A 25,731-nucleotide genomic window follows, 5' to 3' on the forward strand; every position below is an offset into this window, starting at 1 on the left:
GAAGCTTCCATTCTGTTGTTTTAATTGTTATTTTTAAGTAGGCTTCATGCCCAGCGCAGAGCCCAGTGTGAGACTTGAACTCATGACCGTGAGATCAAGACCTGAGCTAAGATCGAGAGTCGGATGCTTAACTGAATGAGCCACCCAGGCACTCCAAAGCTTACATTCTAGTTGGGAGAAATAGGAACATTGGTGAGGAGGCCAGGGGGTTTTGCATTTAATTTACACAGCAATTACTAAATACATGCTCTGTGCCAGTTTTGTGCTGGGACCTGTAATAATGCTGGTGTGGCTGGATGAACCATTGGATTAGGTTGGGGCCTGTGGGAATGGAGAAGGAAAGGGAAGGGAAAATAAAAGAAAGATTTTATGTAGCGTTTTATAAATTAAGGGATGTGCATCAGAAAGAGCCAGGCAAAAGCAAGGTTTTACTCTCAAGAGTAGAGTTTAATAAGAAAAAGCTCACCTTTGGCAGACCTGACTTCTTTAGGATTGCACATTGAGTAAACTGAAGTCTTCACTTGGTAGGTAGTAAGACATACCCACTAATGAATGTGTCCTGAGTGAGCCGAGTATTGCTAATTGTGCCTGTTGGATGTTGTCACTCTTTGCAGCTGTGTACTGTCAGCTACGGAAAAGTCAAGCTGGTCCTGAAGCACAACAGGTAAGGGATCCTGTGACAAGCCCCCCAAGGCACTTGTGCCCTGTGCAGAGCAGGTGGCAAGGGGCTGATGTCTGTGGGCTGTCTGTCTGCACCAGCACCTGCTCCCCTGAGTAAGGGGATAGAAGGGATGAGCGAAGGGAAGTGACCAAAACTGGGAATTCATTTACTGGCCACTGTGTTCCCCGCTCCCGAGCAGTGACGCTGAGGCTCCGGCCACTCCTTATTTGACCTCAAAGCCAGATTCTGTCCACAACCTCATTTGTTATATCTTGGCCAGTAGCTCGCAGCTCAGATCTGGCCAAGGGTATGGGAGACTAAGAGATTGAGAGAAGCACAGAGCCACGATTTCCAGCCCATCTGATCAAATGAGCCACAGAACCTTCTGGAAATGGTGTACTGCTCAGTAGTCACCTCCTTCCCTCCCCTCTTTTAGGTACTTCGTTGAAAGCTCCCACCCTGATGTCATCCAGCATCTTCTCCAGGATCCGGTGATCCGGGAGTGCCGCCTGCGGAACTCTGACGGGGAGGCCACGGAGCTCATCACAGAGACGTTCACGAGCAAGTCGGCTGTACGTGGGCTCCTGGGTCACCCTTGGTAGTGGGAGCATTGGGACATTGAGTTCAGCATTTGCATCTTGGGACCCTGCTGTCTTACTATTTTTTTTTTAATGTTTATTTATTTTTGACAGAAAGAGAGAGACAGAGCATGAGTTGGGGAGGGGCAGAGAGAGGGAGACACAGAATCCGAAGCAGGCTCCAGGCTCTGAGCTGTCAGCACAGGGCCCGATGCGGGGCTCGAACTCACAGACCACGAGATCATGACCTGAGCCGAAGTCGGATGCTCAACCAACTGAGCCACCCAGGCACCCCTCCTGTCTTCTTACAGCTGCAGTTGCTTGTTCAACTTTGGCTCTTGCTTGGTGGCATGAAGTTTCATTGTTGCACAGAGGTTCAGATCCTGCCTTTTTTACAGATCGCCAAGACTGCTGAGGGCAGTGGTGGACCTTCCACTTCCCGGGTGACAGACCCACAGGGAAAATCTGATATCCCCACAGACCTGTTTGACTTCTACGAACAAATGGACAAGGATGAGGAAGAAGAAGAAGAGACCCAGACAGTATCTTTTGAAGTCAAGCAGGTTAGTGAATGTACCCCTCTCCAAGCGGCCCAGCCCTGCATGGACTCTGCGGTCTGTGTGAGAGGAAAGGATCCCCGTGTCTTCCTGAAATTGCTTTCTCCTTTATGGTGTCTGTGAGCTGTGGCATCATTCCTCCTGATGGGGTTAGATCTGAGTGTCCTGTGACTCTGGCTGCTGGGTCAGTCTTCACAAGTTCCTGGGAGATGTGGGAAGTGTCTGAGGGGCATTTTGGTGGTTTTGGTGGCATTTTGGTGACTGGATTTAATTTTGTCTGTGTCCTTAACTTGAGTTGCTTTTCTGTGCTTTAACCCAGCTGTTATCAAGCAGATATCTACTTGATATCAAGCAGATCAAGATCTGAAATTGTAAAAGCCTACATAAAATGCTGTCTTCTTGACCATTAACCCCCTCGGATTATGCATAGTTTATGAGCATGCTTTGGATTTAACAAGATTATAAATGTCTTCCATGCTCACTCCCCAGGAAATGATTGAAGAGCTCCAGAAACGTTGTATCCACCTGGAGTACCCCCTGTTGGCAGAGTATGACTTCCGGAATGATTCTGTTAACCCTGATATCAACATTGACCTGAAACCCACAGCCGTCCTTAGACCTTATCAGGAAAAGAGCTTGCGGAAGATGTTTGGGAATGGACGTGCCCGCTCAGGGGTCATCGTTCTTCCTTGTGGTAAGTGACACCTGAAAGAAGAAGGTGGCCAGACTCTTCTGTCATGGTCTGCCAGCTTTCTCTTGCTCTCCTTTGTGTGCCCTTCTCTAAATCATACCTGGCCAGGGAGCAGCTGAGGTCAGATGACGCCCTGATCTGTGACCTAACAGATATTTGAGTGCCTGCTGTGTGCAGGGCTTTGACCTCAGCAGTGGGGATACAGTGGTGGATAGAACAACACTTCCGACCTCGGGGAGCTCATTTTGGTTGTAGAGAGACAGATGGTAAACACATCGACTAAGCAATGTGTAAGATCTTGGGCAGTGACAGTGATGTGGGGCAGGCGCTGTCTTTTTTTTTTCATTTTATTTTTTATTTTTAAAAATTTACATCCAAATTAGTTAGCATATAGTGCAACAATGATTTCAGGAGTAGATTCCTTGGGGCCCTTTCCCCATTTAGCCCATCCCCCCTCCCACAACCCGTCCGGTAACCCTCAGTTTGTTCTCCATATTTATGAGTCTCTTCTGTTTTTATGTTATTTTTGTTTCCCTTTCCTTATGTTCATCTGTTTTGTCTCTTAATGTCCTCATATGAGTGAAGTCATATGATTTTTGTCTTTCTCTAACTATTTTCGCTTAGCATAATACCCTCCAGTTTCATCCACGTAGTTGCAAATGGCAAGATTTCATTGTTTTTGATTGCCGAGTAATACTCCATTGTATATATACACCACATTTTCTTTATCCATTCATCCATCGATGGACATTTGGGCTCTTTCCATACTTTGGCTATTGTTGAAAGTGCTGCTATAAACGTGGGGGTGCGTGTGTCCCTTTGAAACAGCACACTTGTATCCCATGGATAAATGCCTAGTAGTGCAATTGCTGGGTCATAGGCTAGTTCTATTTTTAGTTTTTTGAGGAACCTCCATACTGTTTTCCAGAGTGGCTGCACCAGCTTGCACTTGCTGGGGCAGGTGATATCTTATACACTGGAGTTAGGGTCTCATCCTTTGCAATCAGCTTGTAAGTGTGTGTATTTGGAGACTTCATAGCAGAGAAGCTTTGCTCGTTCCTGGATGGCTTATTACAGTGTGCACATCCAAGAAAGGAGAGTATAGCCTCCTTGGCACCTGTCTGATATCATTTGTCCTAAGTCATGTCAGGTCCTGGCTGAGGTTCTTGGCCAGAGGTCACAGCACATTCACCTGGGGGCCCTACCTCAGACTTGAGGAGGTTAGAATCTCCAGGGGAGAGGCCTGTGCCTCCACATTTTTTTTTTTTTTTTTTAATCTCCCTGGGTGATTTTGATACACATGCCTGGTGAAGGAGGAAATGCTGTTTAAAGGAATAGCTTGATTTTTATCTTGATCTTCAAATGGTGGAAGATAGTAAACTTGGAAACCCTGGAATTTCGCCTGTGTCTTTGCCAGTAGTGTACACATCTCCTGTATGCCTGAATTCTCATCCCAGCACGTTGTGCAGTCTAAGAGCTGCCTTGTACTGGGCCCTTGGTGTGGTCTGTGTGCTGGGCACACTTTTCCTCTGAGGCACCACCTTCCCATGGCAGGGGCCACGTGTACCTCCGCTTTCATTTCCTCATGTTCACAATTTCAGCAATAAGAGGGTCTCTTATCTCTGGTGAGTTTTGAGATTTCAACATTAGAACAAAATTCATGGAAAATGCCACAGGAGGGCCTGGTGCCTGTCTCTCTTAATTGTCACATTTGTGCGTGAGCTGGACGTGTCTCCTTTCTATAGAGAAGAAAAGAGACCTTGGAACAAGAAGTGCCTCATGGTATCGGCTCTGAGGGTTATTGCAAGTAATTCACCCAGATTTGTGTGTGGATTCTGTCTGTGTCCTTCAAAAAAATTTTTTTAAATGTTTACTTTTGAGGGAGAGAGAGAGACCAGCATGAGCAGGGGAGGGGCAGAGAGAGAGGGAGGCACAGAATCCGAAGCAGGCTCCAGGCTCTGAGCTGTCAGCACAGAGCCCGATGCAGGGCTCAAACTCACGAATCGTGAGATCATGACCTGAGCCAAAGTTGGACGCTTAATCGACTGAGCCATTCAGGCACCCCTGTCTTTGTCTTTCATTGCAACCTGGCCTTGGGTGGCATTGCCCTTTGGTTTCGCATAGGTGCCGGCAAGTCCCTGGTTGGTGTGACAGCTGCCTGCACCGTGAGAAAGCGCTGTCTGGTACTGGGCAACTCAGCTGTGTCTGTGGAGCAGTGGAAAGCCCAGTTCAAGATGTGGTCCACCATTGACGACAGCCAGATCTGCCGCTTCACCTCTGATGCCAAGGACAAGCCCATCGGCTGCTCCATTGCCATTAGCACCTACTCCATGCTGGGCCACACCACCAAAAGGTCCTGGGAGGCTGAGCGAGTCATGGAGTGGCTCAAAACTCAGGAGTGGGGCCTCATGATCCTGGATGAAGTACATACCATACCAGGTAAGCAGGCTGAGAGCCGAGCTACCTGCTCATTGCAGAGACAAAAATTGATTTCTGTTCGTTGGGTGGAGGGAAGACTGCTGTGTAGCTCATCTGTCTTGCTAGAAAGGTCTGCTGGGTAAAGTTTTAAAGTAAGTCCGAAGCATGTGGGGGGTGGGCATGAGGGTGGGTGGCAGACAGCTTCGTGAATCACGGGCCCACAGTAGTCATTCAGAAAATGGCTTTTCCCTTCTTCCTCAATCTTACTGTTCTAGTTCAGTTTACCCTTAACCGGTTGGCTTATGGTGCTGTGAAAACTGGACCAGCAGCACTGAAGTCCTTGCCGTAATGGTGTTTGTTTTATTTGAAGGCTGAATTGAAGTATTGATCCTTGATACGTTACAGAAGCCCAACTTCTCCAAGTGTTGCAGGCAGTCATTTTTTTAAAAAAGAAATAGCTATATTGATACAATTTCCACCAGTAAAAACTACCTATTATAAATGTACAATTCAAGATTTTTCACAGGTTTATGGAGTTGTGCAGCCGTGACTGTGATCCAGGTTTAGAACCTCACCCTCATACTCATTTACAGTCAGTGTTTTTGCTCCAGCCCCAGAGAACCATGGAAGTGCTTCCTGTCTCTATAGTTGACCTGCCTTTTCGGGAAATACCATAATGTGAATCATATGATATATAATTCATATATGTTTTAAGGAATATATGTTATATATAATAGTAAATATTTCATATATTTTCCAGACTCATATAATATATATTTTCTTAGATGTGGCTGTTTTTACTTTGCATGATGGTTGACCCATATAACATTGTATTGGTAGTATCTGCCCTTTTATTGCCACATAGTATTCTAGTATTCATTGATAAAACAAATGAAGGGGAAGCTCTGGTAAGTTAAATGTAAATTAGGGATTTCTCTGCATGAAATGAAATCAGAGGCATTTTCACGTAGTGTTCAAAATACTGCCTAAGTGGCCCTAGCATCATTCTTTTCAGTTAATGAGAACCCCTCCAGCCCTCCTGCATGTCTGAGGGTACCTATTGATGTTCACAGCAAGCCACATAGGGATTGGGGGTCATTCAGGTTGAAGGAACAGGGCAGCATTAGTCCCAAGGTGGGAGAGTACTTGACATGGTCCGACAGCACCAAGATGACTATGCGGCAGGAGGGACATAGAGGAGAGCAGTCAAAGCCAAGGTTAGAGAGGGCCAGGCAGGATAGAGTGTGGGCCAAATCCTATACGTAGGTCACTGTAGGGTGTTGGGCTTGTACTATATGAGTGGGTGGGAAGCCATTTGAGGGATTTGAGCAAAGGGTGACATGGTCTGATTGTCATGTACTATGAAAGTACCACCCTGGCTGCTGTGCTGAGAATAAACGGAAGGAGGCAAGGGTGGAAGCAGCTGGATGGGCCCAACCAAGAGGCTTGAACAGTAAGAATAAAGGTAATCTACTTCTGGATGTGTTGTGAGGGCAGAGCTGACAGGCTGGCCATGAGACCTGAAAGAAAGAGAAATCAAGGATGACCATATGGGTTTTGGCTTGAGCAACTGGAAGGAAAGCTACAGAACTGGGGAAAGCTGTAGAAGGAACAGGTTTGCAGAGTGCAGGGGTTCGGCTTTAGGCACGTTCATTTGATTGCCAGTTAGACATTCTGGCGGTGGCAGAGATGTTAGAAAATCGGCAAAAGACAAGAGTAGACATTTCACCAAAGAGAATATACAGATGCCTAGGAGCCTTTGAAAAGATATTCCGCATCATTAGCCCTGAGGGAAGTGCACATTACTACCATGCGATGAGATGCTGCCACACACCCATCAGAGTGGCCACGATGGAAAATACTGACAATAACTGATGAGAGTACAGAGCAGCTGGCATGCACCGCCAGAGGAATCACAAAATGTACAGTCACTGTGGAAAGTTGGGCAGTTTCTTAGAAAATTGCCATGTGACTCATCAGGCCCACCCCTGAGCATCTGTCCTAGAGAATGAAAACTCAGGTTCACACAAAAACCTGTACATGAATGTTCGTAGGGGCTTTAGTCAGAGTCTCCAAAACCTGGAAACAACCAAAATGCCCAACAGCAGGTGACTGGATAGACAAATGGGAAGGTCCCTCCCCTGGAACTCTATTCAGCCACAAAACAACACACTGTTGCTACATGCAACAACTTGGAGAAATCTCAGAGGTACTTGCTGAGCGAAATCAGCCCATCTTGGAAGGTTATATGGTGTATAGTGCCTTTGAAAAGACAAAACTAGTGATGGAGAACAGATCAGTGGGTGCCAGGGTGTGGCTGTAAAGGGAGAACAGGAGGGCATGTTTTGGGGGTAATGGGTTTGTCTGTATCCTGATTGTGGTGGTGGTTACACAGATCTTCACATGTGTTAAAATTTATAGAACCAATCCCATCCACCCCCAGCAAAAGGTCACTTTTTACTGTGTGCTAATTTAAAAACTAAACTCCAAAAAAAAAATTTAAGGAGCAGGAGGTTACTGGCTCTGATTGGATTGGAAATCGATGACCTAGAGAATCACATCCTACAAATGAGTTTGGAAGTGCTGTGCAGTGGTTCTTTTGGAGTCTGTGTTTGAAACTTGGGAAACCTGCGTATGTACTTAGTTTATGTTGATGTTCGTTTTTAGCCTAGGTCCCAGGTTTCAGAGGGCGGCAGCCAGGCTTGAGATTGGTTGTCTGGTGATGAGGATACAGGGTGTACCCCACAAAATTTCATGCTTGCCATCTGTGTGTTTTCTCTTCCTGATTCACTGGGTCAGTTTGTCTCTGGCTGGGTAGGAGAGTAAAACCAAACAGCTCTAGGGGCGTCTGGGTGGCGCAGTCGGTTAAGCGTCCGACTTTAGCCAGGTCACGATCTCACGGTCCGTGAGTTCGAGCCCCGCGTCAGGCTCTGGGCTGATGGCTCAGAGCCTGGAGCCTGTTTCCGATTCTGTGTCTCCCTCTCTCTCTGTCCCTCCCCCGTTCATGCTCTGTCTCTCTCTGTCCCAAAAATAAATAAACGTTGAAAAAAAAAAATTAAAAAAAAAACAAAAAACCAAACAGCTCTAAATAGAATTCTGAGTTCAGTCGTGTTCTTGTGAGCTTCTTGGCTTGGCCATGCTCACTGGGCCAGAGAGCCAATGTTAAATTAGGGGATCCTAACAAATCACAGCAAGATTCTTGATTGTTAAACAAGTATACCACGTTGGATGAGGTAGAATAATAAATCTTTGAGATTTATCTCAAGAGGTAAAGATGGCTGTTTTCTTTTAGACATCATCCAAAAAGAGTCCTATTGTGTCACTCACTGTATTGATAAAATATCGGTAACTGCAGACTTGCATGTATTAAGTGTTTACTGCACTGTGCCACTTTCATTATTTTAGGAAGTATTTATTAAGAACCCACTATGTATCAAGCACTGTGCTTGGACTAGGGACGAAGTGGGAGACAACTGACACCTGTGACATGTACAGCAAAACAAATCACACCCACAGAATATGTATTGTAATTCTATTAATACAAAGTTTGGATGACAAGTGAGATGGTGATTCCTTTGAGAGGGGAGTGTTGGTATTGACAGGCAGGGTCAGAGGAGAGGCTTCTAGGTGCTAGGAACACTTGTCTTGACCTGGGTGATTTTACAGGGACATAGCTGTGTAAAAACTTAACCATCTGTACACTGTGTCATATGTGGGTTCCTCCTCCTGACAGCCCTATGGCTGTTGGAGAATGTGGTAGTGGGATGTGGCTGGTCTGTAGGGCAGATGCCACAGCGGGGGCTTCTTTCTGGCTGCAGAGTATCCAGGCAGGGAGCAGACTCATGCTTCCCTTGGGTTGATAGCATCTCTGGGCTGTCCCCGGCGCTGCCTCCCTGGCACCCGCATGAGGTTGCTGTCTCCATTGCCTTGGCTGCCATGCCCTTCTGACACGAGGAGCCTGGTCTGCGGTCCTTGGCTCCCCTTTTTTTGGAGCAGCACAGTCCTTGGAGATAACTATGCTGCTGGTCTTTGTCTTCAAGTGTATGTGCAAACCACCTTAGGCTTGGAAGACCTGGACACTTACTGGGGGCCCAGACAGTCCTCTGCTATCTCACTGTTCTTATGTTTTTGGTTTGTGTTCTGGTGCAGTCTGACCCTTCCTTTCTCAGATTGTTAACCTCTGTTTCTGCAGTATCACTGACCTCACTTTTAATTGTATTATAAGATAAACGAAACACATTTTAACCTTTTTTTGGAATATTAGTATTTTTTAAAAATTTTTAATGTTTTATGACTTATTTTTGAGAGAGAGAGACAAATTAATTGCAACAGAGGAGGGTCAGAGAGAGAGGGAGACACAGAATCTGAAGCAAGCTCCAGGCTCTGAGCTGTCAGCACAGAGCCTGACCTTGGGGCTCGAACTCAGGAACCGCGAGATCATGACCTTAGCCAAAGTCAGATGCTTAACTGACTGAGCCACCCAGGCACCCCCGGAGTATTAGTATTTTTAAAGGATGAGCCCATCGAAACCCATTAATTGGTTCTTTTTGAAATTAGTATCTTAATCCCATTTATGTGTTTATTTAATTTGATAAACCAGAATTAGAACATTCCAGAGACAGGAGGTTGCTGGTAGACCAGATGAATCTAATTGGAAAGCTCAGAGAAGGGAGTTTCCTAAGGAGAAGGGAGTTGCCTGGGGTTTCATGTCTCCCTGTTGTCTCCTGCTTTCTGGGAAGATGGTAGGAAGTCCAGCAGACCCGGCTCCTTTTGTTTCTCTGATCCCATGGTCACCCAGCCATCTTCCTGGTATCCTGGATACAAGTTTTAGGATGAATACATTCCTTGCATCATTTGGAGCTCACTGGTGTTTTAAGTGTTACATCGTGTTTCAGTTCACCATTTGCACTCCTGTTGGTAGCTTAGCTGTTACAAGGAAGGATCCTGGGGCTCACTGATTTGGAGCTTCCCTAAAGCCATTTCTCCCTTTTGTTCTCTTTTTCTTCCTTCTTTTGGACAGGTCTGAAAGTGATGATTAAGTGTTCTTGCCTAGTCATTCTGGTCTAGAGCCAGGTTCCTATGATTCAGAAACCCGGGGTTAGCCCACTTAGTGTCACAGGCCCGTGTAAAGTCGCAAGGCTGTGTGTGGTACTTGAGCATTTAAAAAAGTGACAGTGTTGAGGCACCTGGGTGGCTCAGTCGGTTAAGCCTCTGGCTGTTGATTTTGGCCCAAGTCATGATCTCATGATTTGTGAGATGGAGCCCCACATTGGACTTTGTGCTGACAGTGCAGAGCCTGCTTGGGTTTCTCTCTCTCCGTCTCTCTCTACTTCTCCTCTGCTTGTGCTCTTTTTCAAAGTAAATAAGTAAACATTTAAAAAAATGTTAAAAAAAGTGACAGTGTGAATGCATTGATTGTTTCCCTAGCCAGGATGTTCCGACGGGTGCTTACCATCGTGCAGGCCCACTGCAAGCTGGGTTTGACCGCCACCCTCGTCCGGGAAGATGACAAAATTGTCGACTTAAATTTTCTGATTGGCCCCAAGCTCTACGAAGCCAATTGGATGGAGCTGCAGAACAATGGCTACATCGCCAAAGTCCAGTGTGCCGAGGTAGCTTTCCCCTTCCTGGTATGGTCTCGAGAGAGGGATTCCACCCATGGTTAAGGAGAAATGGTTCAGGTCCCCTCCCCATGGGCAGATACACAGTCAGGACTTGAGCAGAAGTGTTGCCACTTTGTACTGTTCCCTCAGTCCCCCTGTGAGGTGGGCGGTGTTCTACCCACTCCAAAGACTTGTGAAACAAAACCCCTTTCCAGGGGCACACAGTCAGTAAGTGCTCAAGTCGGGATGGTAATCCAGGCTAGTTTGACCTCTAAATCCACTCCTCCTTTTCCCTGGGAGTGAGCACCTCTGGATGGTCCTGCCCACCCTCACCTTTGAGGAGTTCCTGGGTGCTCCTGTGTGGGCCACCATCCAGGCCACCCCAGGGTCAAAGCCTCTTGGTTTTGGTGTCCCCAGAAGGCACCTGTGGCCTACATCATTTGTAAACACATTGGGAAACACATTGTCCCAGTCTTGTTCCACAGTGAATACCTGCACAGGTAAATGTTGAAAATACGCATTCAAAGGTAAGTCTTCTCAGAAGGAACAATTGCAAACATCCTTCCTGGCAACTTGAAATGACTGTCACTCACTGGCTAGGGTCAGGTGGCCTCTGTCCCACAAGGGCAGAAGGGGGCCTCTTGGGTAACGGTGAGTGTGAGGAACCTGTGCAGGTAGACTTACTCTGCTGAAAACTTCCTTACCCTGTAGTTGCCTCTTCATAATCAACACGCATCCTACGAAACAGAGCATTGCCGGAATCTCTGAGGGCCTATTCCTCTCCAGTTGTGTCTCCCCTCCTCCAACAGGGGATTCACTGTCCCACGACAGAACTTGTCATCCTCTCCCTTTATTATTTTACCTCTTGTGTATATTTCCATCACCTACTTTGTTTAGCGTTGCCTTCAAAAAAAGTCTTCCTGTATATGAAAATAGAACCTAGTTTTGTGTGTTCTCGTATGACTTGTGTCCCTTGCTTGGTACTTTTATCCCTTGCGTACTGTATTACTTTTTTGATGATGCAGGTAGCTGTGCTCTGCAGTATTCCATTGTACAAATATACCACAACAGGATATATGATGAAATACTGCACAGCACTAAAAATAATGTTGACAGACACTTGGGTTGCTAAGTTTGTAACAGCTTTACTGAGGTGTTAAGTTGATATTTCATAACATCCACCTGTTGTAAGTAAGTAAATTCTGTGATTTTAGTCAGTGTAAAGAATTATGTAGCTGTCCTCACCCTCCAGTTTTGAATTGCATTTCCCACCACCCCGTCACCACCCCAGAAATTTCCCTCATGCCCATTTGCCATGAATCCCTGCTTCTGCTCCCAGCCCTAGGAAGCCACTGATTTATTCTTCATAAATTTGGAGCTTAGTGTTTTGTTTTTGTTTCTGTTTTTTTGCTGTTGTGATAGTGTTGCTGCAAATATTTTTATACCTGTTTTCTGGGGCCTTGGGTCATTTTTTTCTAAAGCAGTGTTGTTTGTACTGTGGACTGTGGTCCCATAGTAGGCGGTGACATTACTTTATTGGGTCATTATCAGGAAAGAATAGAATCTACCAAAATGCATAAGTACATTAAGGGTAGATGTTGTTTTTTGTTTTTGTTCTTGAGTATATGTTGTTTAATACAACTGTGTTCATGCATATGAATGTTTAGTTTGTGGCCTAAAATGATTCAACTCTGAAGGCCACTGCTCTGGCAGATACACCCAGAGGTAGCATATCTAGGTCAAAGGCTGTGTGGCTGTTCTCTTCACTAGTTGTGTCCTAGAAAACACTGTTTTCCAAAGTATTGGACCAGCTGACACTCTCATCACGGGTGAGTGAGATTACTCCACATCTTCTGAGTGATGTGGAGTACATCATACTGAGTACATAATACTGAGTTTTATTTTCTTTTAATTGTTTGCTGACATACTAAGTATGAAAATGGTATTCCTTATGATCTTAATTTGTATTTTCCTGTTTACTAATGACCTTGAGTATTGCTTCCTATGTCTGTGGACCATTCATGTTCTGTGAAATGCACGATTTTAAAGATTTTACTGTGGAAAAAGAATTGCTTTGGCTATAAAGAACTAGAAATCCTAACGGAGTCATAACAGGACACAGCCCAGGGGGAACCAGAAAACAGTGGCAGCAAAACCTAAGAATTCGAGTTCAGGCCAGTGGTAGGCATGGAGCGACAGCAGCTGAGTCCACAGTGGTTGCAGCATGAAGAAATGGTCTGTGGTGATCACACAGAAGTGGCACTGGTCACACCCCAGAATTCAGAGCCTGTCAGGATAGGCTTTGTGGCCTGTTCAGTGCAAAGTTTCCAGAGGGTCATTTTTGTGTGTTCACAGCCTTGAGACCTTTAAAACCCATGGCACTTGAGTATATTTGTCTGAGTTTCCTTAAGCTTGCTAGCAGCCCATGCACAAGGGCCCAGCACAGAGGAGGCCCCAAAGAGTGTTCCTGTCATTTTTATTTGAAGGATCAAATTGTCTCAGATGTGACCAGTGGGACCCCTTCAGCCTGGCTCCTGTATCTATTTGACATGTCCCCATTCTTTGAGCACTTCCTTGCTTTCTGGCACAGCAAGGTATTTTAGGTTTATCTGGTACTTTCCCTACCTATTCTGGCCCTGGAAATCAGCCATTTCTCCAAGGTGCCCTTTTAGCAAAGAGTGGAATTTACAAACCAAGATCTAGGTGCTAGGTGTGTTCATTACTCCTAGGATGTTATTGCTAGGCTAATTCAACAGACAGAGCTAGGAGGTATGTGTGCGCTTCTCCATAGCAGTGCTGTGTGTAGACTTGTGTGTGGAGGTGTGGTCTAAACGGGAGGGATTACTTGGACCACTGGTTGAGAATCTGGTTTCCTTTACTTACTTGGAGCTGGTGTGAAAGTAATTCCCCAGATATCGATGCATTTAAAAATCTATGTGTTTGGGGTGCCTCGGTGGCTCAGTCGGTTGAACATCTGACCAGCTCAGGTCATGATCTCGAGGTTCGTGAGTTCAAGCCTCACATTGGACTTGCTGCTGTCAGTGCACAGCCTGCTTCAGATCCTCTGTCCCTCTCTCTCTCTGCCCCTGCCCTGCTGTGCTCTCTCGAAAATAAATAAAACATTAATAATAATAGTAATAATAATTATTATTATTATATCTATGTGTTAAGAGATAAATATGAGAGTGTCCTGGTTCAACATTAGGTACTTGATTTTGTTTTGATTTGTTTTAAAGCTAGTCCTGCTAAATTAATGGTCTTTAAAAGTTTCCAGTTGTGTGATGTTTAAATTTGCAAACTGACCCTTGATTCTTACTGTGTCGCAGGTTTGGTGCCCGATGTCTCCTGAGTTTTACCGGGAGTATGTGGCAATCAAAACCAAGAAACGAATCTTGCTGTATACCATGAACCCCAACAAATTCAGAGCTTGCCAGTTTCTGATCAAGTTTCATGAAAGGAGGAATGACAAGATTATTGTCTTTGCCGACAATGTGTTTGCCCTGAAAGAATATGCCATTAGGCTGAACAAGTAAGAAGTGAAGAGTTGGAGTTGCCCCAAGGCAGCTTAATCTTCCCCCAAACCCGAGTACAGAAGGTGCCTGGTTTTCCTTCTTTGCCTCTCAAAGTTCTCTTAGGGTCTGAAGGTCTGGTTCTGCAGCAGCCTGGTCACCCTCAGCCCAGGGGTCAGGGGCCAGAGTCATGCTGCTTTGGTGGGGCTCCATCTATGAGCTGGGCTCCGAAGGTGGGCACAAGTTGGTATCTGGAATGGCAGGCCGAGTGAGCACTCTGGTGGAGCTGAGTTCAGACTGTACAGGGGCCAGGAAGGCAAGGCTGGCTGGGCCAGCATCCCAGCCAGCCCTGCATCTAGACAGAGCTTCTCAGGAAACACCAGAGGCATCCTCAGTGGCCCCTAGTCCCACCTGGATGCTGTGTTAGCACTGCTCGTGTAGACACTAGGCTTAGATTGAGGGACGTGGATTCAGGAAAAAGCACAGTCCAGAAACAAGGAAAAATGTGAAGGAGGAAATCCTGAAGAGAGTGGTGACCAGAACCTTGGCTGAGGGTCTATAGCCCCTCATTTTTATGGGCCTCCCTCTGATATTCTTGCATGGTGGAGGGCTTCCCGGGAGGGAGCAACCTTGCAAGAATTCCTTTTCCCACTGATGTTAATTGGGGGGTGATTCTGTGGTCCTCCTAACATACCTCATTCTTCTTTAGACCCTATATCTATGGTCCTACATCCCAGGGAGAGAGGATGCAGATTCTCCAGAATTTCAAGCACAACCCCAAAATCAACACCATCTTCATATCCAAGGTCTGTGTGCCCTGCAGGGTGGTGGTGAGGCCTCAGCACCCCCAGGGCTAGAGGGGACACTGGGTGATTGCGAGGGCCATGAATTCATGTTTGTTGAAGGGACGTCATGTGTCACTTCTCATTCCCATGTTTCCAGTGTCTGGTGACAGGAATGCTTTCTGATGGGTAGCAGAAGGAGCAGTTGTGGGGTTGAATGTGTTGTGGACAATTTATAAAGTCTCTTTGCTTGACTGAGGTTTTCCCCACTTCTTTTGGGGATATAGGAATTTTAAATTGTATTTTCTCTATCCCAGGGGAAAATTTTCATTACCTATTCTGGCAGAAGTGGACATTTAGATGAGGTTCTCTTTGTGGAGTTTTTGCTTCCTGTGGGCTGTGGGCAACCTTCATCCTGGCTGTTCTTGTGCCGTGGTGTGGTGGGCGGTGGATGTAGGCACGGTGCGAATGCACAAAGGCCCAGCTCGGTGATACTGTTAGAAGCTGTGGCCCAACAGTGTAGAGCAGGCATTCAGATTAGAACAGGCCCAAAGCTCAAAATAAATGCGGTTTGCCAATGAAGTTGATCACAGCTGGGTTAGTAAGTACCACACTTAGATGTGTGCTGGGAACCTCCATGGTTGGAACCCTCAAGCCAAGGCCGCTACCCTGACCAGATCCAGCCTGGTGTGGGCAGTGGGCCCTGACAGGTCCTGTGTCCCACATGTGCTGATGGTTTCATTGGCCTCCAGTCACGAGTGTAGATGGTTTTGTGCAGACGTGTTTCTGTAGCAAAAAAGAAGAGTAATCCTTTACAAAGAATCTCTGTCGATAGGCCCTCTTGTGTCTGGTCCCTAGCAGCCTGGCCTGGGAGCATAAATGAGATGGCCGGTGGGGACTGGGAGTCCTGACCCGCTTCTTTAGGACAGCTCTCAGGAGAGTTCACAGAAGGTCCTAGAGGCCTGCCTGCATCCGCAGGACCCCGGTACAGAGGGAAGAGGATGGGTTTGTCTCTCTCAATTATCTTTAGAGCTTATTTAAATTCCAGGCCAATTGATTGTTTTCTTTTTGTCCCAGATAAAAAACAAAAAAAAAATTTGTCAAACTCAACGCTGTTTCATTTCTGTAGGTGGGTGACACATCGTTTGATCTGCCAGAAGCAAATGTTCTCATTCAGATCTCATCTCATGGTGGCTCCCGGCGGCAGGAGGCCCAGAGGCTGGGGCGAGTGCTCCGAGCCAAAAAAGGTAAAGGCGGCCTTACGCCTTCTGCTCCAGCAAGTCTTTCCTTTTGAGCCACTTGGATTCGGAAGAGGGTAGGGCTGCGCTGCCTGCGTGCCCGTGGTGGTGAGCAGGCACCCCGGGACCCCGGGACCCCGGCTAAGTAGATGCCGCAGGGAGGGGTCCCAAAGCAACGACCAAGATCAGCGTGGCTTGTGTTCTTTCTCTGGCCTCGGAGTTCCTACGTGGGCGTTCTCCGTGGCAGCTGCCTGCTCCGCGTTGGGTGTCCTCTAAGCCGAGCTGTCGCATTGGTAGGCCATCGGGGGCCAGGGAAGCAGTGTGAGTGTGCAGTGCTGTGGACATAAAAGGCAGGAAGCAGAGCTGGGCCGCCAGTGCCGTGTGGGAGCTAGAACTGAACCCTGGGCCTTGAGTCAGGAGTTGGGGAGGGCTTTGGAAAGAGCGGCTCGGGCAGCCACACGGGGATACTTCACGCGCACCCTGTGAAGAGTCCTGTCTTGGGCGGCAGCTCGCAACAGGGGTGTCGTGCTTAGTGAATGAGGGTGCAAGGCCGGAGTCTCTGCTTGTTACCTGTGGTGAGAGGGCCCTGACCCTAACGGTGGGTGTGGCAGGGACTGACACTTAGAGTGGCCGCATCTCTCCTCCTGGGACCAGGCATGCCCTAAGACCAGGATACAGGCCCTGTCCTCAGGGAATTTGCTTTCCTTAGGGGCAGCTGGACTGCTAGGGTGACTGGAAACAAGGGTAGGGGCATATGTTGGAATCGTACTGTTGTAGAATGTGTTTAAGAGGCGGCTGATTGTATTTAAACTGGAGACAGGGCATGTTAGTAGAAATAGCATGAACTTGAGCACCAGACCACCCTGGTGACCTTGGGCAGGTAGTTTGCCAGTCTGAGCCTTGCTTTCCCATCCAGAGTGGGAGTGACAGTCCTCTTGAAGGACTCTTGAAGGACTCTTGTGAGGAGGGAGCCATATATAATAGAACAGTGTAAAAGGCTGCTGGAGAAACGATAGCTTTTATAAATTGACAGGAATATCATCTGGCTAGTATATGTGAATGTATCTCATTAACTTAATGCCTTACCCATTACCTCCCCCCAAAAGAAACAAATCTAATTTTAAAGCCCCTTTGAATTTGAGTAGAATTTGTTTTTTTAAAAATACTATTTGATATGTAACGTATTTGGCTGCTACCTTTGCATCTGTGAGCTCTTGTAAGACTAAGAAACAATTGAATTCAGAGGCAGTACACAGATATTGAACCTGCTGACATTTGGACTGTGAAGCAAAATGTGCAGATTTTCCAGAAGGATCAGGTTTTACAGGCTTCAGTATTTTCTGTCCTAGTTTCTGTGATCATTCTTCTGCTCTAGGTTTTTTTTCTGACCTGGGATTTTGTTTTTTTGGTTTTTTTTTCTTTTTTTTTTTTTCAAGCAACTTTATTGAGACAGAATTCACAAACCATATAGTCGGTCCACTGGAAGTGTATAGTTCATTAATTTGTTGTTTCTTAATGTTTATTCTTGAGAGAGAGATACAGAGAGCGAATGAGAGCAGGGAAGGGGTAGAGAGAGAAGGGGACAGAGGATCCGAAGTGGGCTCTGAGCTAACAGCAGAGAGTCCAACGTGGGACTCGAACTCACAAACTGTGAGATCATGACCTGAGCTGAAGTCAGACACTTTGACTGAGCCACCCAGGTGCCCCAGTTCATTGGTTCTTTTTTTTTTAAAACGTTTATTTTTGAGGAAGAGACAGGGTGTGAGTGGGCAAGGGGCAGAGAGAGAGGGAGACACAGAATCTGAAGCAGGTTCCAGGTTCCGAGCTGTCAGCACAGAGCCTGACACGGGGCTTGAGCCCATGAACCTTGAGATCACAACCTGAGCTGAAGTTGTACGCTTAACCAACTGAGCCACCCAGGCGCCCCCATTGGTTCTTAATATAATTGCAAAGTGTATAACCATCACCACAGTCTGTGTTTAGAATATTCTCATCTCTCCAGGAAAGAAACCCTTTCCCATTGGCAGTAACTCTTCCTTTCTTCTTGCCTCCCAGCCTCATCTGCAGGCAATCATGACTATTTTTACCTTGATAATTGTGCTCATTCTAGACATTTCATATGTATGGAATCATGCAGTCTGGGTCTTCTGTGACTGCCTTTTTCACTAGCATGATGTTTTCACAAGAATCATCTTTATTGTAGTATGTATCAGTATTTCCTTCCTTTTTAATGCTGAATAATATTCCATTGTGTGTCTTATTTATTCGTTCTTCTATTGACAAACACTTGGGTTGTTTCCACTTTTGGCTCTTAGGAATACTGCTGCTATGAAAGTCATGTGCAAATTTGTGTGGGTGTATGTTTTCAGGTCTGTTGGGTATAACTAGGAGTAGATTGTTGAGTCATGTGGTAACTCTGTTGAACATCTTAATAAACTACCAGACTATCCTCCAGAACGGCTGCACCATTTGACACTCTTAGCAGCAATGTGTGAGGAATCCAGTTTCTCTACATCCTTGACAATAGCTGTAATAACCTTTCTTTAAAACTTTTTTTTATTTAAATGTTTGTTTATTTTTGAGAGAGAGAGGGAGAGAGAGAGCATGTGCAAGTTGGGGAGGGGCAGAGAGAGGGAGACAGAATCCCAAGCAGGCCCCAGGCTCCAAGCTGTCAGCACAGAGCCCACCGTGGGGCTCGAACTCATGAACCATGAGATCATGACCTGAGCCACGTCAGACGCTTAAACCTTCTGAGCCACACAGGCACCCTGATCTTTTTTGATTCTAGCCATCCTAGGGAGTGGCAGGTGGTACCTCATTGTGGTTGTGGTTTGCATTTTCCTGATGACTAATATGTTCAATGCTTTTCATGGGCTCATTGGTCATTTGTATATTTTCTTTGGAGAAAGGTCTGTTCAGGGGCACGTGGGTGGCTTAGTTAAGCCTCCGACTCTTAATTTCATCTCAGGTAATGATCTTGTGGTTCATGGGTTCAAGCCCCACATTGGGCTTTCTGCTATCAGTGCAGAGTCTGCTTAGGATTCTCTCTCCCTCTCTCTCTGCCCCTCCCCTGCTTGAACTCTTTCTCTCTCTCTCTCTCAAAATAAATAAACAAACAAACAAAATTTCTTTAAAAAGAAATATCAGTTCAGATCCTTTGCTCTTCTTATAATTGGGTCATTTGTCTTTTCATTATTGGCTTGTAATAGTTCTTTATATAGTCCAGATATAAATTCCTTATCAGATACATGCTCTGTAAATATTTTCTCCCATTCTGTGGGTTGTTTTTTCACTTTCTTAATGGTGTTCTTTAACCAAACAATTTTAATTTTGATGAAGTAAGTGCCCACACAGAGTCCAGGCCATTAGCCCCTTGACTGCAAAGCTCTCCCACTGCATTGTGGTTGACCCTTGAACTGTAGTTTGAGCTGTGGGGGTTTTTTTGGATAACTCCAGTACTGGGAGTGTACTTTTGTTCACGATTTTCTTAATAATGTGTTCTTTTTCTGGTTTACTTTATACTAAAAATAGTATGTAATATGTATAACATGCAAAATACGTATTCATCAAGTATTCCATATTACTGGTAAGCCTTCTGGTCAGCAGTAGGCTATTAGTAGTTAAGTTTTGGGGGAATTAGATGTTATGTGGGTTTTCAGCTCTGCAGGGTTAGGGGTTCAGCGCCCTAACTCTCACATTGTGCGGGGTCAGCGTACTTTTGAGCCCTGGAGCCTTGCTTCCAGGCATCGTAACAGCTAATGTTGTCCTTTTTCCTTCCCTCTCTCTTTTTATATATGTTACATATGTGCGTGTGTGTGTGTGTGTGTGTGTGTGTGTATGAAATAATAATATATGTAAATAGTATTAATTATAAAAAATATATTTTATTTATGTTTATATATTACATATATAATATTAATTATTATATGTATATATTTTATTAATTACATCCAAGTTAGCTAGCATATAGTGCAACAATGATTTCAGGAGTAGATTCCAGTGATTCATCCCCTATGTATAACCCCAGTGCTCATCCCAACAAGTGTCCTCCTTAATGCCCCTTGTCCATTTAGCCCATCGCCCCTCCCACAGCCCCTCCAGCAACCTTCTGTGTGTTCTGTATATTTAATAATCTTTTACGTTTTGTCCCCCTCCCTGTTTTTATTTTTGCTTCCCTTCCCTTATGTTCACCTGTTTTGTATCTTAAATTCCACATGAGTGAAGTCATATGATGTTTGTCTTTTCCTTGCCTCCCTTAAGGAATGGTGGCAGAGGAGTACAATGCCTTCTTCTACTCGTTGGTGTCCCAGGACACACAGGAAATGGCTTACTCAACCAAGCGGCAGAGGTTCTTGGTAGACCAGGGTTATAGCTTTAAGGTACGTATTCATTAAATGCGTGGTGAGAATAGAACCGAGGCTTGCTTTGTGCCCGCACCTCCAGGAGAAGGGGGAGCCGCCATCAGCACCACTGGGGGACAGCCTAGGCAGGCACAGAGCATGAGGGCATTGGAAACCCCGCCTCACGTTCCCTGTATCTCTGCATGAATTGCCAGGGACTTTGAGGGAAAATATCGTGCAGGATCCCTTCCTGCCCGGCCTTCCCACAGTGAATGGTTAAAGAATGGGGCCTCCGAAGTGGGGGGTCTGGAGTGTCTACTTGTTCAGATTTTACAGTTGTCTTGGAAGAAGAATGTTAGCTGTCAGCAGGAAGATGTGCTTCCTGGCAGGACTCGGGACACCTCAGAGCTACGGCCGTCACTGTGCCACCCTGAGCCCCTTGGGATTACTTTCCTGCATCAGCAGTGGCTGTCCACTGGAGCTCAGGGTTTCCCAAGTTGTTCACACACCTGATTTGTGATACAAGGTCGGCTCCAATGGGGCGCCCCACCGGGTGCTGGGCGAACTGTGCTGTCAGTCAGCCTCAGGGGCCTCACGGCACAGGTGTCCATGCGCTATGAACCCACGATTGTGCAGTTTGGGAGGTGCTAACGTTTTGGCTGACTTCCACCGGCTGCCATGTTTGTGTTCTCTTCTGTTGACACAGGTGGAAAGGTTATGTCACGATTTTGTGCCCCTAAAGGTTTTTGTTTGTGGGGGTGGATGGAGGGTGCTGGAAGCTGGGGACTAAAAGGACACCCCTAGAACGTGTAGGTTCCCAGATTCTTGGTTCTCAGAAGACTGCAGGCTGCCTTTTCAGATCCTTTCGCTTGTGTCTTTTTCAGGTTGGCCAGCTTCTGTCATTAACCGTAGATAAGAGGTCAGGGTCGTCTGACCCCTCCTTTTTTAGCTGGAAGCAGTGACAGTTTCAGATTTCTCATGCTGGGCTAGAGGATAGGATGCTTGACCGTATTTTGAAGGATTTGCATTATGACCTTTTTATGTGTCTATGAAAAGTAGGTGGTGATAGTAACATTCATACGTCCTGATCCCTGGAGAGTCCAGTGAGAGAACATGTGCCAAATCAGGTCATGTCCTGGGCTTTTTGGAAGGTGCCCTTGGCAGAAAGGCACCTGGACCTGCGATTGTCTGCTGGTCGAAGGGGCCTTTGCCCCACTTGCCTTCAGAGCTGCCTGCTGAGAGCAGCCCGGTTAGAGCTCCTGCGATCATGACCCTGGACTTCCCAGAGGGGTGGTCAGGCCAGGGCAGAAACGCCCGATGTTTATGCTCTGGGCCTGTGGCCCCCTGACGGGCTCAGCCAGATCCCTACTTCTAGGCCTTTTCTTCTCATTTAATTTTTTTTTTTTTTTTAACGTTTTATTTTTTATTTTTGAGACAGAGAGAGACAGAGCATGAACGGGGGAGGAGCAGAGAGAGAGGGAAACACAGAATCTGAAACAGGCTCCAGGCTCTGAGCTGTCAGCACAGAGCCCGATGCGGGGCTCGAACTCACAGACCGTGAGATCATGACCTGAGCTGAAGTCGGACGCTTAACCGACCAAGCCACCCAGGCGCCCCTTTTTCTTCTCATTTAAATTATGAGAAGATTTAGCGGGGGGGTAGATTTCTCTACGTCATCAGTCCTGGCTTTCTTCAGGGATTGGTAGGCCTCATAGTGAGTCACCTCCAAAGAAGGGAAAACCACATCTCTACATGCTGTTCTCTTGCTGTCTTAGAAGAAAGTGCTGCAAACCCACCTTGACATGCTCTCATTTCTTTTTTTTTTTTTTTTTAATGTTTTTACTTATTTTTGAGACAGAGACAGAGCATGAGCAGGGGAGGGGCAGAGAGAGAGGGAGACACAGAATCTGAAGCAGGCTCCAGGCTCTGAGCTGTCAGCACAGAGCCTGACACGGAACTCGAACTCACAGACTGAGATCATGACCTGAGCCGAAGTCAGAGGCTCAACCGACTAAGCCACCCAGGCACCCCGACATGCTCTCATTTCTAAGTGCCGTCCTGCTGGAAGTCCTATGGGCCAAGCCCAGGGGGCTGAAGACCCTTCCTGAGGGCGGCAGGCTGTGCCCTCCATCTTTGGTCCCTTCCTTTACCTGGTGCAAGGTGGAATACTGCCATGGGGGCGCATTAGAGTTGTCAAGGTCCCGTTGGTTGTCTGTAGTGATTATGGATTTGCTGTTCTGGGAGTAGGTTTCTCTGGAATTTCCTTCCCATCTCTTGCCCCGCAGTCATCAGTTAAGCTCCCTGTTACAGATGGCTCTGAAGCTGGTCTCTGCAATGCCAGAGAGGAGCTCTCCGTTTTTAGCCACCTGCTCAGCTGGGTCCGAGGGAGGCAAAACAGAAGGGGCCATGTGGCCTGCTGATTTCGGCTTTATAGGTGATCACAAAGCTGGCTGGTATGGAGGAAGAAGAGCTGGCGTTTTCCACGAGGGAAGAGCAACAACAGCTCCTACAGAAGGTCCTGGCAGCCACTGACCTGGATGCAGAGGAAGAGGTGGTGGCAGGAGAATTTGGCTCCAGGTCCAGCCAGGTGAGTGAGTGGGTGACGCCCCACCTGCCAGTTCTCCCAAAAGACAGAGTTTTTATGCGCCCGCATGCACTGCGTCCCTTGTGCATGTGTGCGTGTGCACCTGTGCGACCTCCATAAAGACTTGGAAAGACCAGGAAGCTGTGGAGAAGAGAATAACAGAAATTGCCCCCGTTAACCTTTCGGTGCATCCTTCCTTCTGGACACGCTGTTTCATGTGGCCACGCCCATAGTCTGTGGCTGGCCCCCTTCTCTGTGCACAGAATGGGGGAGCCCAGGATGGCAAATGTGGCCCCAGGCCGGCTCCCAGGTGGCTGCAGGAGGGGGTGTTGCAGGCCTGGGCCCGCCATCCAGGGCCTTGCACAGGCCAATTCAACTCTGGCTTCCTCCTCAGTAATAGAGCTAAGCCGTCCAGCTTAGGTGGGTCTAGTCCAGTAAGCTGTCCAGTAAGGTGGGTCTAAGGATCCTCTCCCAGCTAGTTTCAGTATTTATCTTGAAAAATGTAGAGTTCTCTCTGTCTCTCTGTCTCTCTCTCTCACATTATAAAAAGAAAATTTAAATAGGGGCGCCTGGGTGGCGCAGTCGGTTAAGCGTCCGACTTCAGCCAGGTCACGATCTCACGGTCCATGAGTTCGAGCCCCGCGTCAGGCTCTGGGCTGATGGCTCGGAGCCTGGAGCCTGTTTCCGATTCTGTGTCTCCCTCTCTCTCTGCCCCTCCCCCGTTCATGCTATGTCTCTCTCTGTCCCAAAAATAAATAAAAAATGTTGAAAAAAAAAAAAAAAAAATTAAAAAAGAAAATTTAAATTAAAAAAAATTAAAAAGGAGCACCTGGGTGGCTGGGTTGGTTGAGCGTCTGACTTTTTATTTTAGCTCAAGTCAAAGCCCCATAGAGGCTTCACGCTGAGCTTGGAGCCTGCTTGAGATTCTCTGTCCCCCCCGCCCCTCTCCTCAGCTAGTGCTCTGTCTCTGCCTCTAAAATAAAATTAATTAAAATATGTAGAGTTCTCTGAAAATAGTGAACTTTCCATTTATTCTACAAATAGTTACTGAATGCCTGCCTGTGCCCAGTCCTATATAATATGGTATAACTAATGAAAGTACCATTATGGGGCGTTCTTATCCGGCTCTTCCAAGAGAAAAGTACGGTGTAGTCAGGTACATTGGAAACTATATTGATGTTAGAGCTAAGAAGTGAGCAGTGGTTGGGGTGAAGGAAGAAATACACTGTCCCCCAGGGAGGTGCTCCCCTTCCTCTAGCCTGAGACTGGGGGACCAGACCAGCTCGGAGGTGTCTGAGCCTTCCCTCATGGATGCTTGCCTCTCACTGTGTCCTTGGAATGCCTGGTCAATGCCACCAACCAGGGAGTCACCTAAGGTCAGGTTGGCATTGCTTGGTGCCTGTATGTCCCCAGGCTTGTAATCTGGTGCAAGTGGTGTGCAAGGCTCTGGGTCAAACCCTGCCTGTGTGATTTCTGTTCACACCATGTATGTCAAGACAGATGTGGCTGTCCCCATTTTATAGATGAGTTCATTGAGGTGCAGACATTCAGTATTTGTCCACAGTGAGAGGTAGATCCAAGATTCAAGCCCAGGGCTTTCTGGCTTTCCATTTGATTCAAAACCTTATGGTGGAGTCTTGAGCTGTTGGGGGACCACTGTTCTCACTGTTGAAAAATTCTGTTTATAAATTGTTAGTAAGAGAGGCAGAATAGCATTATGGTTAAGAATAGGGAATCTGAAGCTGGCTGCCAGAGTTGAAATCCCGTCTCTTTAAGAGCTGTGTAATCTTGGACAAGTTACTTAATCTCTCTGTGCCTCAGTTTCTTCATCTGTAAAATGAGGATTATAATGATTGGGAGGATTAGATGAGTTAATAACATGTAAATGCATGTGAACTGTTTAGTATAATGCCTGAGACATAGTAAGTAGTCAATAAATGTTCTAAAAAAAATATTGAAAACTTTGAAAAACTTACTACAATTATAAATGTTCTAAAAGGAGTGTCTTTCCCCTTGTAAACTAACCTTGGGCTGGGTTCTCCTGCAGGTGTCTCGGCGCTTTGGCACAATGAGCTCTATGTCTGGGGCCGACGACACCGTGTACATGGAGTACCACTCGTCACGGGGCAAGACTTCCACAAAGCACGTGCACCCACTCTTCAAGCGATTCAGGAAATGATGGCCACACGGTCACCCAGGTCAAGCCAGGGTGCTCAGCACCACTGCTGGAGAGGGATTTTCCGTATCATAATCTTTCCTCTGGCATTGGCCAACATGATCTAGATGCAGTGTTTGTTAACTGTGTTGAGGAAAATGCATTGAGAGCTTGGCTCTGTCTTTGTGAATCATCCAGGGCTTTTTGAAAAAGTTGGGAGACTATATTTTTGGGGGTTCCTAGACCATTTTCCAATCTTGGGGAGTGGTCATTCCTGTATATAAATCTTTGTAATGTTTAAGGTGTATAAATGGAACATTTAACAACTCTTTTTTTTTTTTTTGACGTTTATTTATTTTGAGAGAGTGCATGAGCAAGAGCAGGGGAGGGGCAAAGAGAGAGAGAGAGAGAGAGAGAGAGAGAGAGAAAGAGGAGAGAGAGAATCCCAACCAGGCTCCATGCTGTCAGCGCAGAGCCCAGTGCAGGGCTGTCTCCCGGTTGGTGAGATCACAACCTGAGCCGAAATCAGGAGTCAGATGCTTGGCCGACTCAGCCACCCAGGCGCCCCAAGCACTCTTTATTACAGGTGTTCTTATGCCTTGTCACAGGCAGGGG

The 25,731-nt window shown here is 46.6% G+C and overlaps 1 protein-coding gene across 2 annotated transcripts in view; it reads left to right on the plus strand.

Annotated features, from left to right (window-relative positions):
- ERCC3 (ERCC excision repair 3, TFIIH core complex helicase subunit) overlaps nt 1-25,442 on the plus strand; it is a 28,216-nt gene extending 2,774 nt beyond the window's left edge. The window contains exons 4-15 of one of the 2 annotated variants that reach the window (XM_042954105.1): nt 615-664; nt 1,098-1,233; nt 1,638-1,802; nt 2,286-2,490; nt 4,612-4,926; nt 10,333-10,517; nt 13,835-14,037; nt 14,727-14,823; nt 15,929-16,046; nt 20,298-20,416; nt 22,812-22,964; nt 25,009-25,442. In XM_042954105.1, the coding sequence (XP_042810039.1) occupies nt 615-664; nt 1,098-1,233; nt 1,638-1,802; nt 2,286-2,490; nt 4,612-4,926; nt 10,333-10,517; nt 13,835-14,037; nt 14,727-14,823; nt 15,929-16,046; nt 20,298-20,416; nt 22,812-22,964; nt 25,009-25,140 (1,878 nt within the window). In that variant the 3' untranslated portion in view covers nt 25,141-25,442. Of the gene's footprint in view, nt 1-614; nt 665-1,097; nt 1,234-1,637; nt 1,803-2,285; nt 2,491-4,611; nt 4,927-10,332; nt 10,518-13,834; nt 14,038-14,726; nt 14,824-15,928; nt 16,047-20,294; nt 20,417-22,811; nt 22,965-25,008 lie in introns of those variants that run through there. The other variant, XM_042954106.1, reaches the window with a different exon arrangement.
- Nucleotides 25,443-25,731: the final 289 nt, after the last annotated feature.

Source organism: Panthera leo, chromosome C1 (genome assembly GCF_018350215.1).
Source record: "Panthera leo isolate Ple1 chromosome C1, P.leo_Ple1_pat1.1, whole genome shotgun sequence".
NCBI lineage: Eukaryota > Metazoa > Chordata > Mammalia > Carnivora > Felidae > Panthera > Panthera leo.